Source organism: Coenobita brevimanus, chromosome 11 (assembly GCF_032717465.1).
Source record: "Coenobita brevimanus isolate Jiangsu-jjx chromosome 11, ASM3271746v2, whole genome shotgun sequence".
NCBI lineage: Eukaryota > Metazoa > Arthropoda > Malacostraca > Decapoda > Coenobitidae > Coenobita > Coenobita brevimanus.
Genome location: NC_136964.1, coordinates 11798266 through 11813531, shown reverse-complemented (window position 1 = coordinate 11813531; position 15266 = coordinate 11798266). Strand labels below are relative to the sequence as shown.

The following is a 15266-nucleotide window of genomic DNA, read 5'->3' as shown; positions in this document are numbered from 1 at the left end:
TGATAGATATGATTTTGAAAGTTATTCTATCTATATGTCTGTCTATTTATAACTCTTTATTTATAGCCTATCTGTTTACAGTATATATCTTTATCAATAGCTTATCTATATATATATTTATTTATAGCAAATGCCTTAATACCAGAGGGGGTGGCTATGAACAGATCTCCCTCTCATTGCCTTGTCCCCCACCACTAGGCTATCCTCCCTCCATATCGTGCCATCTTCATATATACCTCTCCAACCCTTCCCTTCCCCCACATCCTCAGCCTCTCCCTCCTCCACTCTCCCACCAACTCATCCTTCGTCTTCCTTATTCCATTTCCCCCTCCTCCCCTCATTCTCAGCCTCTCTCTGCACTGCTCTCCCTCCAACTCATCCTTGGCCTTCCTCTTTCCATTTTCCTCCCCCCCTCCCCTCTCATCCTCAACTTCTCTCTCCCCCTCTCTTCCTCCAACTCATCCTTGGTCCTCATCTTCCCATTTCCCCTCCACCTTATTCACACACATCAATAAAGCCTCTTTGTGGGAAATGGCTTGAGAAGAAAGTAGTGAATTATGTAAAACTGTATTATAATTGTGGATATATATTTTAATTACTAAGAGATAGGGTAGCTTTGGGAAATACCACAGATATGATTTAAGTGTTTCATCTTCATCATCATTATATCATCATTATCATTATTGTCATCACCTTCATGATTATCCTTGCCTGCACCACCGCCAGTATTATCATTCATTTATCATCATCACCATAATTATCCTTGCCTTCACCACCACCAGTATCATCATCATCATCATCATCATCATCATGATTATCCTTGCCTGCACCGCCACCAGTATTATCATTCATTTATCATCATCACCATAATTATCCTTGCCTTCGCCTCCACCAGTATCATCATCATCATCATCATCATCATCAATCATCATCATCATCATCATTGTATTCCAGCTGCCCACTTTTTCCAGATGGCAGGTAGACTCCAGAAACAAGAAAAGGAGAATACAAAATAACCATATTCATAGTCTGTGGCCAAATTTTAGCTGAAGTGAACCGGTTTGAATTATTAGTCATGTTTTAATTAAGTGCTCATGCTTTTTTTTTTTTTTTTACCCCAGTATAATACATATAATTATTTTTTCCTTCCCAAATATGAGTATTCCCTCACTTCTCTAACATCAGGTAAGGGTAGAATTCATGGATGATTGTGTGTTGATAGATTGGGAAATTAGTAACCATATCAGTCCTATAGTTTCCTTGTATGAAAAATATTACAGCAGGTTGATTTTAAGGTTGCATTATTAGGTTGATTTGACTAAGATATTAGGTGCCTGGTGGTCTAGTGGTACAAGTGCACATGTTGTGGTGATGGCCTTGGGTAGGTTTGAGTCCGGATTTGAGTGGATTGCTCCTTTAATGCCATCAGGGGAAGTAGTCAGTCATCTACCCCTAAATGTACTGGACTGTAGTAGTGTACCTTTGGCCCTGACATCTCAAGGGGGGTAATTTTTCCCATAAGGAATAACTAAAAAGAATCATACAGCACTGACACACAGAGAGCAAGTGTACGCGTACCATGAACTGCATAGAAGATTAATGGAGTGGTAAATAAGGTAAGGTAGCCCAGGTCCTGTACATCTGATGAGGGATAATAGAGAAGTACAATATATGGACTGAATGGAAGAGTAGTGAGTGAAAATGTACTTTGATTTTATGGATAATTAGAAAGATATTACACACACACACACACACACACACACACACACACATGCATATATACACACAGACTTGTTTGCATTCCTTTTTCCTATCTAATTTTATCCCTGCTCATCTTTGGTTCTATACCTCTTATATTTATAATAATAAATATTTATTTTTAAAGTTATTATTGGCAGACATTGGTAAACACAAATCCAATCCTATAGCTTATTACTTTATTTTATTCTTGCTGTTCCCAAATGATTTATTTTTTTGTGTTTTTTTTTTTCAATTTAGGGACCCCGTCTTAGTTTGAAGGGTTTTATGAAGTCTATATCGTGCTTCCCCAGTGGTGGTGTGAGTTCATCGAGGCCCTATGCATCCCCGAGGGTGCCACAGGAAATGATTGATTGATTGAATACAACTGAATTTGAAATCTCATTTAAGCTGAATAAGTTGTGATTATAAGTCTCAGAGCCGATGAAAATCATAACTTGAGGTCGCTAAGCTGTAGTAACTTCATAATGTGAGGTATCAAGCTGAATAAACTCACAATCAAGTCTTTCTAAATTGTAGATAAACATGGTAAACATATTCTTTTGAGCTGAAGATAATCATAATTTGAAAAAAAAAATGAGCTGTGTAAAATTGTACTTTAGTCTCTTTTGAGCTGAATAAAATAATAATTCAGCCTCTGAGCTAAGAAAATCATAATTCAGAAATTCTTTTAGCTGAATAAAAATGAATTTGAAAAGAGTCTTGTAAACAGAAGGCAAACAAAACAAGATCATTTAGAGACAACAGGAATAAAATACATAATAATTAGATAGGATGGATTAACATATTCTAATCCAGTGTTTTGCCTGTAACATATTTCCTATTTCCCCCCTAACAAAGTGTATAGTATATGATTTATGACTAATTATATGATGTATATATAGATTTATTAGCTAGATATTTGTATAAGTGAGTTTGCATAGTGTGGAGTATTGTACTTAATTATTGTATGTGTATTATTAATAAATCTGTATTGAATTTTTGTCTATGTGATATGTTTACCTCACCCCATGCACAGGTGGGAGAAAAGGTCAGGATGACGATGATCGTATCACTTATCGTATTGTATCATTTATAAAGGCTCCAACGTACTTGCATACATCAGCCTTGGTCAACTAATGGCAGCTCTCCACGCTGCTCAATCTCTGGCAGCCTCCCTATTCCTTCCCTTATCCCTGAGGTCACACTCTATGACCTCATCCCGGGTCTTTTTCAGTCAGCCTCTCGCAACTCGGTCTCCGATGTTCACACTTCTCATTGATGATGATGATGATCTATGAATGGCGCAGGTAGACAGAGGCCATAAGGGTTTGCCTTGGAGGGGTGGTTGGGCATTATTGCTGATGTGTTGTTATTCAGAATACAACTTCAGTGATGCTCTAGTGACTTTGTAGAATGAAATTGTCTGGCATCAGGTGAAGAAAATACCTTTACCAGAGTTGTCCCATCCATGAGAAAGTTAATAGTGACAGTTTTAACACCAGCTCGTATGACTCAGCTTAGTAAAATTCAAATATTAACTGGAATAGAACACGATTTGTCCCATTCAGATGAGTTAATGGTGCAATGATGTAGTTTTTTTTTTTTTTTTACCCTCGACAGCCCATCTTTTCATCCCTTAATAGCTCCGTTCCATATAGGTCATTGGAGGAAAAGACATACTGTGCCTCTACTGTACATGCTTAACATGGCACTTCTTTGTGACTGCCATCATATTCTAGTGTTAATCATTTGCTATAACTCAGCATTAAAGATGGAGAGATGACAATTTTAGTCCAAGTTAGAGTAAAAATAACATAACACTCAGATTCTTAAGCTTATTTTTAATTGAATAAAATCATGTAGCATTAGTGGAAATAAAAAACAGAGTTATTGACCATGAGAAGGTTCCTGTGTGGTAGGTGGGGGCACTCACCATCCACTCACTTGATGTAGTGCTGCTTTAGGTGTCTGCCCTTTCCTCTCTTCCATCATTCCTCTTCTATCATTCTTTCCTTCACTCTTTTGTCTTTCTTCTGCCTATGGGTGGCTTTACACTCCCTCTTCTGTCTTTCTTTCCTTCATTCTTTCCCTTCCTCCTGCCTATGGGTAACTCTACACTGAGTGACAAGCCAAATGGTTTCCTGTACAACAGGAAACCATTTACTACGCTGGGTGGTAACCATATAACCGGATTATGGCGCCCGGTGGTTTAGTCGGTAATTAAAGTGCTCCAATCAGATTGAGCCTGTGTAGGCTTATATCCAAGGGATGGTTGGGGTTTATTGCTCACATAATGCCGCTGAGAGATGAGTGAAGCTGGCCACTCTCATCTTAAATGTCAGGACCAACTTGCCTATCCCCGATTCCCTACGCTTTTCATGGGGCGACATAGGATTGGATGATGGATGGATGGAGAAGGTTCCTATGTTATTTTCAGCTAAATTAAGTTGTATGAAGTTAGATAAAATACAATCCCAGACTTATCCCAATCATTAGAGGGTTAATTCAAAAATTAGTCATTGTTTAGGTAAGCTGTGTAAGTTTTTCAAGCTGACTCCCATCTCCCTCTCCCTGACAGTGGCAATTAGCCAAGTGAAAATTGTAGTAATAGTAGCAGTAGTAGTAGCAGCAGTACTAATGGTAGTGTTTGTAATAGTAGTAGTAATAGCAGTAATAGTGGTAGTACTGAATAGTAGTGGCAGGAGTTGTAAGTAGCAATAGTAGTAATGGTAGTAGTAGTAGCTGTAGTAATACTGAATAGTAGTAAGTAGTAGTAGTAACAGTAGTAGTAGTTACGGCCCCAGGTTCATCAAGATGTAAACCTGATGGACTGCAGGCTGAAGTTGTCTGTTTACTGCAGTCCACCATCTTTTTTGTTGTGGGAGGGGGGGAGAGACAGGGAGGTGAGGGATATTTGTACTTAGTGGATTAAAGTTTTGCAAATCTTCAAGGGAAATTTGTGTTTTGGTAGCTGAGATATGTTTGATTGTGAAGAGAATGGAGAATGAGAGACTGGCTAGGAAAGTATGTGAATAAGGTGAAGGGGGAGGGAAAGACTGAGGATGAGACAGAGGGAGAGACAAGATGAGGGGGAGGGAGAAAGAAATGAGATGGAGGGAGGAGTTATGTGTGTTTGTGACCTGGAGAAGAGGCAGGCTGATGGCAGAAGGCTGGGTGACATGAAAGCGGTTCTCTTGTGGCCACCTCTGTGCCCTGAGGGAATATGGAGGGGTAGGATAAGAACGGAAAGGAGAAAGATAGGACAAAAAAAGAAATAAGAGCGAGAATCAGAAGGGAAAAAGATCAGATGAGATAGACAGAGGAAACAAGAAAATAAAAGACAGAAGGATAAAAAAGGGAAAATAAGAGCGCGAGAATAAGAAAGGAAAGAAAGAGAGAGTAAGATAAGATAGATCATGGTACAGTATATGACAGCGAGAGATATTCAAATTTAGCGCCATGTCTCTGATTGGTGGTCGGTGCCTGGGAAAAGTTGTTTTGATGTACAATGGCGGACGTGGGTCGCTTGTGGCATCGATCCTCTGCTTGAAAACCTGATTTATTTCACCCTTCCCTTCATTTAGGTGAGTTTTCAGTGCACAAGCCTTGCATTTCATTTATTTGGGAATATTTTGGTGTGCATAGGAGGGTATTTGAGGGGATATTAGTAGAGATATGAGGGAAAATTAGAGGGGAACTTGGAGCTCGGGACTGGGGAGATGTTTGGGGAGCTGCTCGGTGCTTACAGGAGGCGACTGGATTTTCATTAATTTAGATCTGTCCTGCGTCCATATATACTAATTCCGATAGCTTGTACAACAGGATAGTTGTATAATAGTTGTACCTATTAGCTGGGGGGGTGACAGATCCATGGTAAAGCATTTAATTAAGTAAAATTAAAGAGATGTAGTATGGCAGCTTCTCCGCTTTCCCATTGCAGTGACTGGGGGACTTTTGTGCAATAACCCCTGCAGTTGTGCTTGCAACCACCAGGCCATTTTATTACTGGAGTGAGACGTGGATTTCCCCTGTAATACCTTGACATTTTATTATATTATACTGTTTCTACCACTAATTTTATTGGAAAAAATCAGGGAGAAGTCTTACAGTTATAATAGTGTCATATTTTTTTTCCTTTGTAAATTATGCTTGCCACCACCAGGCTGGAGTAGGGCTTTTATGTATTTACCTCTGTAATACCGTGGCATATTAGTATGGTTGGCAGTTTTAGGGTGAAGATTAAGGATTAGGGTGAATGTGTAGAATTGCTGCTCTGAATATAATTACTACTTTTTTCCTGTATATACTATAGCTGCATTAACAAAGTTGTTCATTAAAAAATTTACATGAATTTATAATTTTAAAGGTATTACTTATAGAACCTCACTAGTTTTACAAGCAAACCAAGCCCAGCAGGACCTAAGCTAACTGATGCAGTTTTTGTGATAGTGTAGTGTCTGCCTTTCCAGTTTTCACCAGTGGTATGGACATATTTGGCCTCAGGTGTTAGTGCATTTGGACTTAGGGAATTGTTACGAACCAACTCTCGGACCCATTAATAGTAGTTTGGGTAGTAACTTTAATCAATGGAGGAGAGATTTTACATACCAATATGGATTTAGTATGCAGGTGGATTTTCCCCTAAATGTTTTGGAGAAGCCACAGCTGTGGTTTGTGTTTTTGGTTTACTGTATGTCTCTTCACTTAACAGTTTTTTTTTAACACTTCTCTTGCAAATTATTAGCAGTTTTTATTGTAGTTTTTTGCTATTCAGTGCTCAGTAATTGAGAAAAATATTCCACTAAAGTTTCAGTTCTGCCAGTAAACTTGTTTGGACAGTTTCTTCCAAAATTAGAATAGCAGTTGCATCTAAAGAGTTGGTAATTTAAAGTTAATTCCTTATAACAAGTAGAGCTTATTCCTTTCCCCCTTGAGGGCGTTTGCAGTGGAAGCTTTATAGAATTTCAGTGTTAGCAAAAGGTCAGGTAAATTGTAAATAGGAAGTACTGTACAGTATCTCATAATGCATGAAGTACAGTTGTGACATTAGCTAAATGTTAAATGATTTTCCACTCCAGGGTATTAGACCGCCCTGCCTTGCATAGTCTCAGGTAACCCTTCGACAAGGTGAGGTGCCTGTCAGTCCCCCATGCCAGGATAGCGGTGAGGCCGTTGGCCACCAGTGTTGCTGGGTTAAGACTGCTGACAGATGTTCTCCCACAGCGGCAATAACATTTGTTCCTAGGTTATTATCACCTTGGCCATGACCTCGTTAGCTGGCCCTGTAGTGTAGAAAGCAGAGAATGACCTTTCAGTAACAAGTTCATTGTGTTTACATTTCAGTTGATGATAGTTCTTATCCTTTTCTCTCACACATATGTGAGATATGTAGCAGAATCACTTGTTTCCCCAAGATAACATTATTATGGGCCAGTTTGCTTACTGTTATCTGTAGCTGCTTCTTATGTACTATGCAGAGTGAAATGGTGGTTAACAGATTCATTTCAAATAGTTTTCCAGTACACATGAAAGGCTTGATTTGAGGACAGAAGGTGTATATTTATCAATAGCCACTTGTCTCATTTTTGCAGTGGCTTCTTGTGAACAGATTTCCGCCATTTCACCGCGTCCTCCCTCCTCGTTTTTATGTAATAATCCCCCCCCCCCCAACCACCACAGGCCTTCAGGATGCCTCGGTTAGGTCTGAGTTTCGACATAGACCAATTCCTGGACCACTGTCGGATGACCAAGCCTCCATACGAGTGTCCCCATGCCTCGTGTGGCAAGGTGTACCGCAGTTTGGGGGGCATCCAGCATCATATGACTTCCTATGACCATGAGAATCCCCCACCTTCAGTTGTTACTCCAAAGTCAGGTTAGTTAATGATTTACAGGACTTCCATGTATTAATACCAATGCCAAAGGTATACCAGTACCATAGCTATTGTGGTTAAGTAAATTTCTGCATATGCCTGTATCATTTTGTGTGTATGTTACCAAAGTGTCCCTATGGTGCTTGATCAAATTAAATAAAAACTGATGCATCCATTGTGTGTGGATCATGGCAGGAATACTTTTAGCTTAATGCAGATCAGTTTGAGATGATCACAGGTTAAGGGCTGAGTTTGCATCCCCCAGACACTTACCCCCGCTGCCCTTTCTTCTTCCTTTATGTCTCAGCTCGCAAAAAGAACCTGAAGCGTCCTCCATCCCCACTGGCAACACAGGAGCCAGAGCCGCCCTCGGTGCCCTACTCCCATGACATGAAGACCGTCGAGTTTGAGGTGGACGGCAAACTGACGCGGCTGTCTGTTTATGACCCCATAGAGATACTGTCCAAGGTAATAATATGTTTAAGAGAGAGAGAGAGAGAGGGAGGGAGGGATATAGAGACTGATTTTGAGATTAATATTAAGCCTGAGTGTAAGTTATAATGAGTCTTCTTTTCTCAAATATGTACTAACTAATCCCACACTTCCATGAGCTGCCTAGCATGGGCCAGCAGGGTTACTGCAGTTAGCCCCTTTTCTTATGTTATTTTGAAATGTAGCTTAAATATTTGCAGGAAGACTACCAGGCCTCACTTTCGCTATTGGTATAGGAACTGCCCCCTCAGGAACAGACTCACACTTCCGCCTCCGATGGGCTACTTTTCGAAAATTCATATCCTCTTATTCTCATCTGTAGACTTTCATACCCAGCATCTTCTGTTTCCTTGGCAAAACTACATTTATCTGTTTATTTATTTACAGTTTATTATTTATCATTATTATTATTATTATTATTATTATTTTTTGTCTGGTGATGTTTTCCGTATCACTGAGATCAGTACCTTTAGTGATGATGGTGATGGTGATGATAGCAGTGACAGTGATTGATGATTATTACTGATGATGATGATGATAACCAGCATGTCTCATAAAACTTACAGGAGGATTATGAGGCATCGGTTCCCCCCCTTGTGGAGGAGCCGCCCCCTCAGGAACAGGCTCGTACTCCCTCCATCAAACCTCTTCCAAAGACCCCGGCCACCAAGACCCCCGTGTCCAAAACCCCGGCAACCAAAACACCGCCTGTTACCACCACAACCTCAACTACCACTACTACCACCACCACACCAGCCTCCACACCACCAACCACACCGCTGCCCAAAACATCTGCCCAGAAACCACCGAAGGTAAGGAGGAATTTGGAAGGGAGGGGGAAGGGGGAGGGAGGGATGGGGGAAGGGAAAGGGTAGAGGGATGAACAGATCAGAAAGATGTGAGAAGAGGGAAAGATGGAGGAGGAGGGAGAGTTTAGGAGGAACAGGCAACCAAAGCTTCCCCATTTACCATTATCAGCACAGCTACAACCACATCAGCATCCACTCCACCAACCACACCACATCCTTCCCCGAAAAATATGCACAATAATCACTGGAGGTAAGAGGTAGTTTGGGAGGGAGAGAGAAAATTGATCTTACTTTCCATAGGTTCGTTGTACAGAAAATTTAGCTTTATTTGATCTCGGACTTATATTTCTCTAGTTTTTATTTTCATTTTTATGTTAGGGCTGTTTTTTTTAAGTGTCATTTTAGTCTAAGCTTAGGAGGGGAAGAGGGATGCTGGTGTATCTTTAGTGTATTAGTGTCATCGCATTATTATTATTATTATTATTATTATTATTATTATTTCACTCATCTTAAATGTCAGGACCAACTTGCCTAGCCCCGGGCTCCTACGCTTCTCATGGGGCAACGTAGGATTGGATGATGGATGGATGGCTGGATTATTATTATTATTCTTGTTGATACAGTATAATTATTAGTTTTTAAAATAAGTTTACAGATAATATAGCTTTTTACTGTAGATTTTTTTTTACCCCAGTTTTTTTTTGGCGCCTGTATATTAAGATTAAGCTTGGAAGGGGGAGAGGGATGGTGATGTCTCTTAACAATATTTGTATAATTTTTTAAAAGGTGTTTTGCTCATTTCCATTATGCAATATGTAGATTATTATAGTTTTACACAGTTTCTTGACAAAATTTAGGCTGTGTGTAAGTAGGAGACTGAGTGAGAAATATTGGTAAGCAGGAGACTGAGTGAGAAATATTGGTAAGTAGGAGACTGAGTGAGAAATATTGGTAAGCAGGAGACTGAGTGAGAAATATTGGTAAGCAGGAGACTGAGTGAGAAATATTGGTAAGCAGGAGACTGAGTGAGAAATATTGGTAAGTAGGAGACTGAGTGAGAAATATTGGTAAGTAGGAGACTGAGTGAGAAATATTGGTAAGCAGGAGACTGAGTGAGAAATATTGGTAAGTAGGAGACTGAGTGAGAAATATTGGTAAGCAGGAGACTGAGTGAGAAATATTGGTAAGTAGGAGACTGAGTGAGAAATATTGGTAAGTAGGAGACTGAGTGAGAAATATTGGTACATACCCTCATGTGTGCAGAAGTCTACCTGGTCCACAGTTTACAACATCAGTCACATTCTTAGGGCCGAACTAACGACAAGGACCGAGGAATTGATGTTCAGCGGTATACCATAGAGGAGAGGAGAACCAACAAGCTACCAGAGGCGTCATTTAGGATAATTGAAGACTACTACAAGAACCTGCCTGATGCCCCACCACAGCCATCAAACTATTACAGGTGTGTAGGATGGAGAGTGAGAGACCAACTAGGAGAGTATGTGAGTGAGGTGGCATTGGGGAGAGGGAGACAGGATGAGATGGAGGGGTGGAGTAGAGAGGTATGTGAGAGAGGGGAGTGTAAGCTGGGGAGAGGTCAGTGAAATGGCAGGGGACAGGACAACATTGAGGTGATTGTTTGTGGCCACCCCTTATGGGATTAAGGCTTCTTGCTATAGATAGATAGGTAGGTGTTTACAGTGATTGTAAATGATATGGTGCTGGACACAGATGCCTTCAGGTAGTGGCACTGATATGACTGGGTGGATCTGACATCTGGTTATACACACCTCCCTCCCTGTACTATAGAGAGATGATGGTCAACTGCTGAGAGGGGTAAATTCAGCCAGCAGCCAGCTAGGTTCACATTCAGACAAACCCGGGGTTATCGCTCACATTACTGCCTCTGGTGATCGTCAGACCCCTCCAGTGCTATACTTTTTTGATAAACTGTATATGGTTTAGTGGATTAGAATTTATGAACACCACTTTGTCTTATACAGTTTTAGTCAGATGTCTGCAGACAGAGGAATGGATATTTACATTTTCCCAAATGTTTTCAGATTTTTGACTTACTCTTTAATATAACTTTGATGGGGTTGATGGTTTTTAAAGTGACCAAATTCTGTTGCCAGGTTTATAGAGAAGAGTTTAGAAGAGCTAGATGAAGAGGTGGAATATGACATGGACGAGGAGGACCGAGCGTGGCTACAGTTGATGAATGAGAAGCGCATCATTGATGGACTCCAGCCGGTGGAGATGGAGAGTTTTGAACTGCTGATGGACAGACTGGAGAAGGAATCATTCTTCCAGGTACACCATTATTATTAGTGCATCCCGCCCGTGACCTTCAGTCTGTCAAACAGTGTGTCCTTGGATCTCAAAATGAATGGATCTTGAATTTTGCTTTATTTTGTCGTGTTTTTATTTCTGTGGACTTTGGGCATTTGGTTCCATTTTCATATTACAAAAAAAAAAAAATAATAATAATAATAATCCTGCAGTAATGTCCATCTTCTTCTACCCACAGGCACAGTGTTCGGGGCGAGACTCTGGTGTGCCGATTGACGAAGATGCCGTGTGTTGCATCTGTATGGATGGGGAGTGTCAGAATAGCAATGTTATCCTTTTCTGTGATATGTGCAACTTGGCTGTGCATCAGGTGAGTGGAGAGGGAGAATAGCGATGTTATCCTTTTCTGGGATACGTTTGTGTGGTGACATCCCAGCCAGAGTTTTTTTCCCATCAAATTTGTCCTTCCTAGAGACACACAAGCACATCCAGGGGTGTATTGTTGGTTGCATAAGTTCATAGTACTGTCCTTATTTAGTTTACATACCAGTATAACATGTAAATATTCTACTGTGTGTGATTTAGTTTGATGTCTACATGGTTTGCATAAATAAACTGATATCCTGACAAAAATTAAACCCTTAGGGTCATTTAGGTGTCTTTATTTTCTTTTTCTTTTTTCTTCTTCTTTTCTTCTTTTATGAGCAGTATAAAAGACTGATTTAGATATGTAAGGATGTTTATTAATGTATGGCAAGTGTTTGCATGGGAATTGTAATCACTTGACAGGAGTGCTATGGTGTTCCTTACATTCCGGAGGGTCAGTGGTTGTGTCGTCGGTGTCTGCAGTCACCATCGCGTGCTGTTGACTGTGCATTGTGTCCCAACAAAGGCGGGGCATTCAAGCAGACAGATGACAGCCGCTGGGCCCATGTTGTGTGTGCTATGTGGATACCTGAAGTCTGCTTTGCAAATACTGTGAGCTATACTGCCAATACACACATTACGTACAGATCCTACAGTCCATCCTAGGTGAATTAGTGATAGAGATTACCAAGTTTGTTTTGCCAGCACTGGTAGTTGTAGAGTGAACAGATACATGGACCATTTTCTCCGTTCTTGGTGGTTTAGTTATGATACTGCTGGAGAAAAGAGTGATTGAGTGAATGAGTCTGCCATGCGGCCATCACAAGTAGGGTTTGGATGATATCAGGAAAAGGAGAAGGTCATGTGGTTCATGTGGTTCATAACAGGTGTAAATTGTACCTCCTATGAGGGTTGCAGCTTGACCTGTGCGGACCTTCATTGCTTCTTATATGAGGCAGCAGTGTGGCAAGGGTTAATAAAGCAGGAAGTTTGCTGACCAATTCGTTGGATTAGAAGGCTCGGTAACAGTTGCCTGTTATCACATTATTTTGTTTTTAGTCATCTGTCACAGTGATATTGACTTTAATTAGATTGCAAAGTGTGTAGTACCAGTGTGAATGAAGGAGTAGTAGTTGTAGATCCATTGAACTCAGTGGACTGCAGGCTGAAGTTGCCCTCCTCTTACAGTTCACCATCCTTCTTTTGGGGAATAAGGATGGAACCAAGGAACATTTGTAAATCCTGGCATTGGAGCCACCTGGTTATAATGGTGCCACTACATGAAGGGGTCCCTCTCCAGCAGGAGTATGGGTGAAAATAAACATATATACAAGCAATTTTATACACAACTGAAGCTTAATAAAATTCATTAGTACATCTCGTTGATTCTTCTTTTGGTAGGTCTTCCTGGAACCAATTGATAGCATTGGAAACATTCCGCCAGCACGATGGAAATTGACCTGCTATATCTGCAAGCAGCGAGGGGTGGGGGCCTGCATCCAGTGCAATAAGGTCAACTGTTATACTGGTAAGTTTGTACATCAATTATTGTTTATTGTAATATGTACAGCAAAGGATAATAGTGTCCTTCACCTCTGCTGCCATTATACCTAAGCTTTGGTATGTTCTCTACCTATGGTACATTATGTCAGAAAGGTAAGTGACAGACATGCCCAAGTGTGAAGTAGGCACAGTAGAATAGTAGATGAGCTTTTGAAACAGACATAGCCATGGAATGGTCTTTGATATATAGGAAACATCATACATTGTTGTAGCAGAGGTATGGTTTGGCTGACACTGGCCACTCCTGAAATATACCTGGCCACCTTAAATCTCTTGGGGAATACCTCTGGACTCCCACTAAAGAATTCTTGGACCACCTCATAATTAGGCATGGCCACTCCATTTTAAAGTTCTATAAAATGTAGATAGATAGATAGAAAAAATGTTAATTCTAATTTTGCCACATTATGAAGCATTTTCGGTTACAGGAGCCCGAATCTTTCATTCAACATCTTCCTTATCATCATCATCATCATCATCCTTAAAAAGGGTACTCCTTTCCACAGCCTTCCATGTAACCTGTGCACAACAAGCAGGGCTACACATGAAGATTGATGCTGTTAGGGAGACCAGTGTTAGTGGCACATCAGTGACGGTGCGGAAGGCTGCGTACTGTGACATGCACACACCGGCTGATTCTGATGCGGTATGTGTACAGTTGCTGTTGCACACCATTGGCAACACAATGGTTTATTTATTATTGTTTTTGGGGGCAAGAAAGGATTGGATATTAGTACTGCTTGGAACCCCAGGCTCAGCGGGACTTAACCTAGTGGATTGCACTTACCCTCTTCCTGCAGTCCAGCATCCTCCTTCAGGGGATAGGGAAGGAACTGAGGGACATCAGTGTAACTGGGCAGCAAAGCTTCCTAGTTATATCAGTATTGGGTGATAGATGAATACAGATTGATATGATGGACCACTCATCTTACAGTGGTGTATGACTTGCAACTTCCAGATGTTATATTCAGCTCAGAAACAGCTGTCCCAACTCCATCATTACTGTGGTGATTATTCTAATCTGCTGCTGCCAGGCTGTTATAGTCAGCTTGGACTGAAAGGGTTAATTAGTGGATTCTTGGTGCAACTAATGGAACCATTAAAGTGACTATGTGCATGCAGTATGATGGTGCCATTGTAGTTTTTCCCATGATGTCTGCAGATTGTGATAAAGGTAGAGAAGCTTTCCACTTGTGAGATCTGTCAGCTGAATAAAATAATCTGGGAGTAGCAAGACTTAACTGAAACAAGCCATAACCATACTAAAGGGATTAACTGCACCATACTAATTAGCTGAGTTTTGCTTTGCCATTGACACTTTCCTTTACATGCACCTCACACTCCCCTCACCAGCTTCCCCAGGCAATGCTGCAAGAATTACCACCGGTGCTAGACTGAATATGTTAGTTAAGGTAGTGCAGAATACATGATTGGTACCTAATTTGAACAAGGAAGAGATTGGTAGTTTTGAAATGTGTTGACTGTGCCAGTAATTTATAGTGGCAGAGTACATTATTGGAATTGGAAAAGGGCTTTGAAGAGATTGGTATATACATGATTGGAACTTGATTTTGGGCTTTGAAGAGATTGGTATAAACATGATTGGAACTTGAACTTGGGCTTTGAAGAGATTAGTATATACATGATTGGAACTTGCTTTTGGGCTTTGAAGAGATTGGAATATACTTTTAGAGTATGTCGGTGTCATTGCCTTATTTTAATTCCGGAAAATACAGTACATTACTTGAACCTGAAATTGGATATTAGGGTAGTTTTTAGAACATATTGGCTGTAGTAATTTTAGTGTTTAAGACACTGAGTCCGGGACATGTATTTTATTTTATCCTTGCTGTCCTTTCTGCTAAGATGACACATTGCATTTGAAGGATGGGGGTCATAGACAGAGGGAAGTACAAACGGAGGATGACATTTCAAGAGTAGACCTGTCTGATACACGAATGATGAGAGTATCGTATTGGTTCAGTTGAATTAGGGAACATGTGTGCTGCGAGATGGTTGTTGTGCCCGCCATAATGGAGGAGGAATACAAGCAGACATTTCAGAAGAGCAGTGATAATTGATGTAGTGATGATAAAGAGAGGAAGGGTGCAAGTATAAGAGATAAGGATGA

The 15266-nt window shown here is 40.5% G+C and overlaps 1 protein-coding gene across 1 annotated transcript in view; it reads left to right on the top strand.

Moving 5' to 3' along the window:
• Positions 1–5261: 5261 nt before the first annotated feature.
• Br140 (bromodomain-containing protein 140) overlaps positions 5262–15266 on the top strand; it is a 33570-nt gene continuing 23565 nt past the window's right edge. The window contains exons 1-10 of the mRNA XM_080281254.1: positions 5262–5324; positions 7420–7615; positions 7921–8081; positions 8672–8917; positions 10222–10376; positions 11050–11227; positions 11445–11576; positions 11996–12184; positions 12974–13100; positions 13642–13781. Coding sequence (XP_080137380.1) covers positions 7429–7615; positions 7921–8081; positions 8672–8917; positions 10222–10376; positions 11050–11227; positions 11445–11576; positions 11996–12184; positions 12974–13100; positions 13642–13781 — 1515 coding nt within the window. The 5' untranslated portion in view covers positions 5262–5324; positions 7420–7428. The remainder of the gene's footprint in view (positions 5325–7419; positions 7616–7920; positions 8082–8671; positions 8918–10221; positions 10377–11049; positions 11228–11444; positions 11577–11995; positions 12185–12973; positions 13101–13641; positions 13782–15266) is intronic.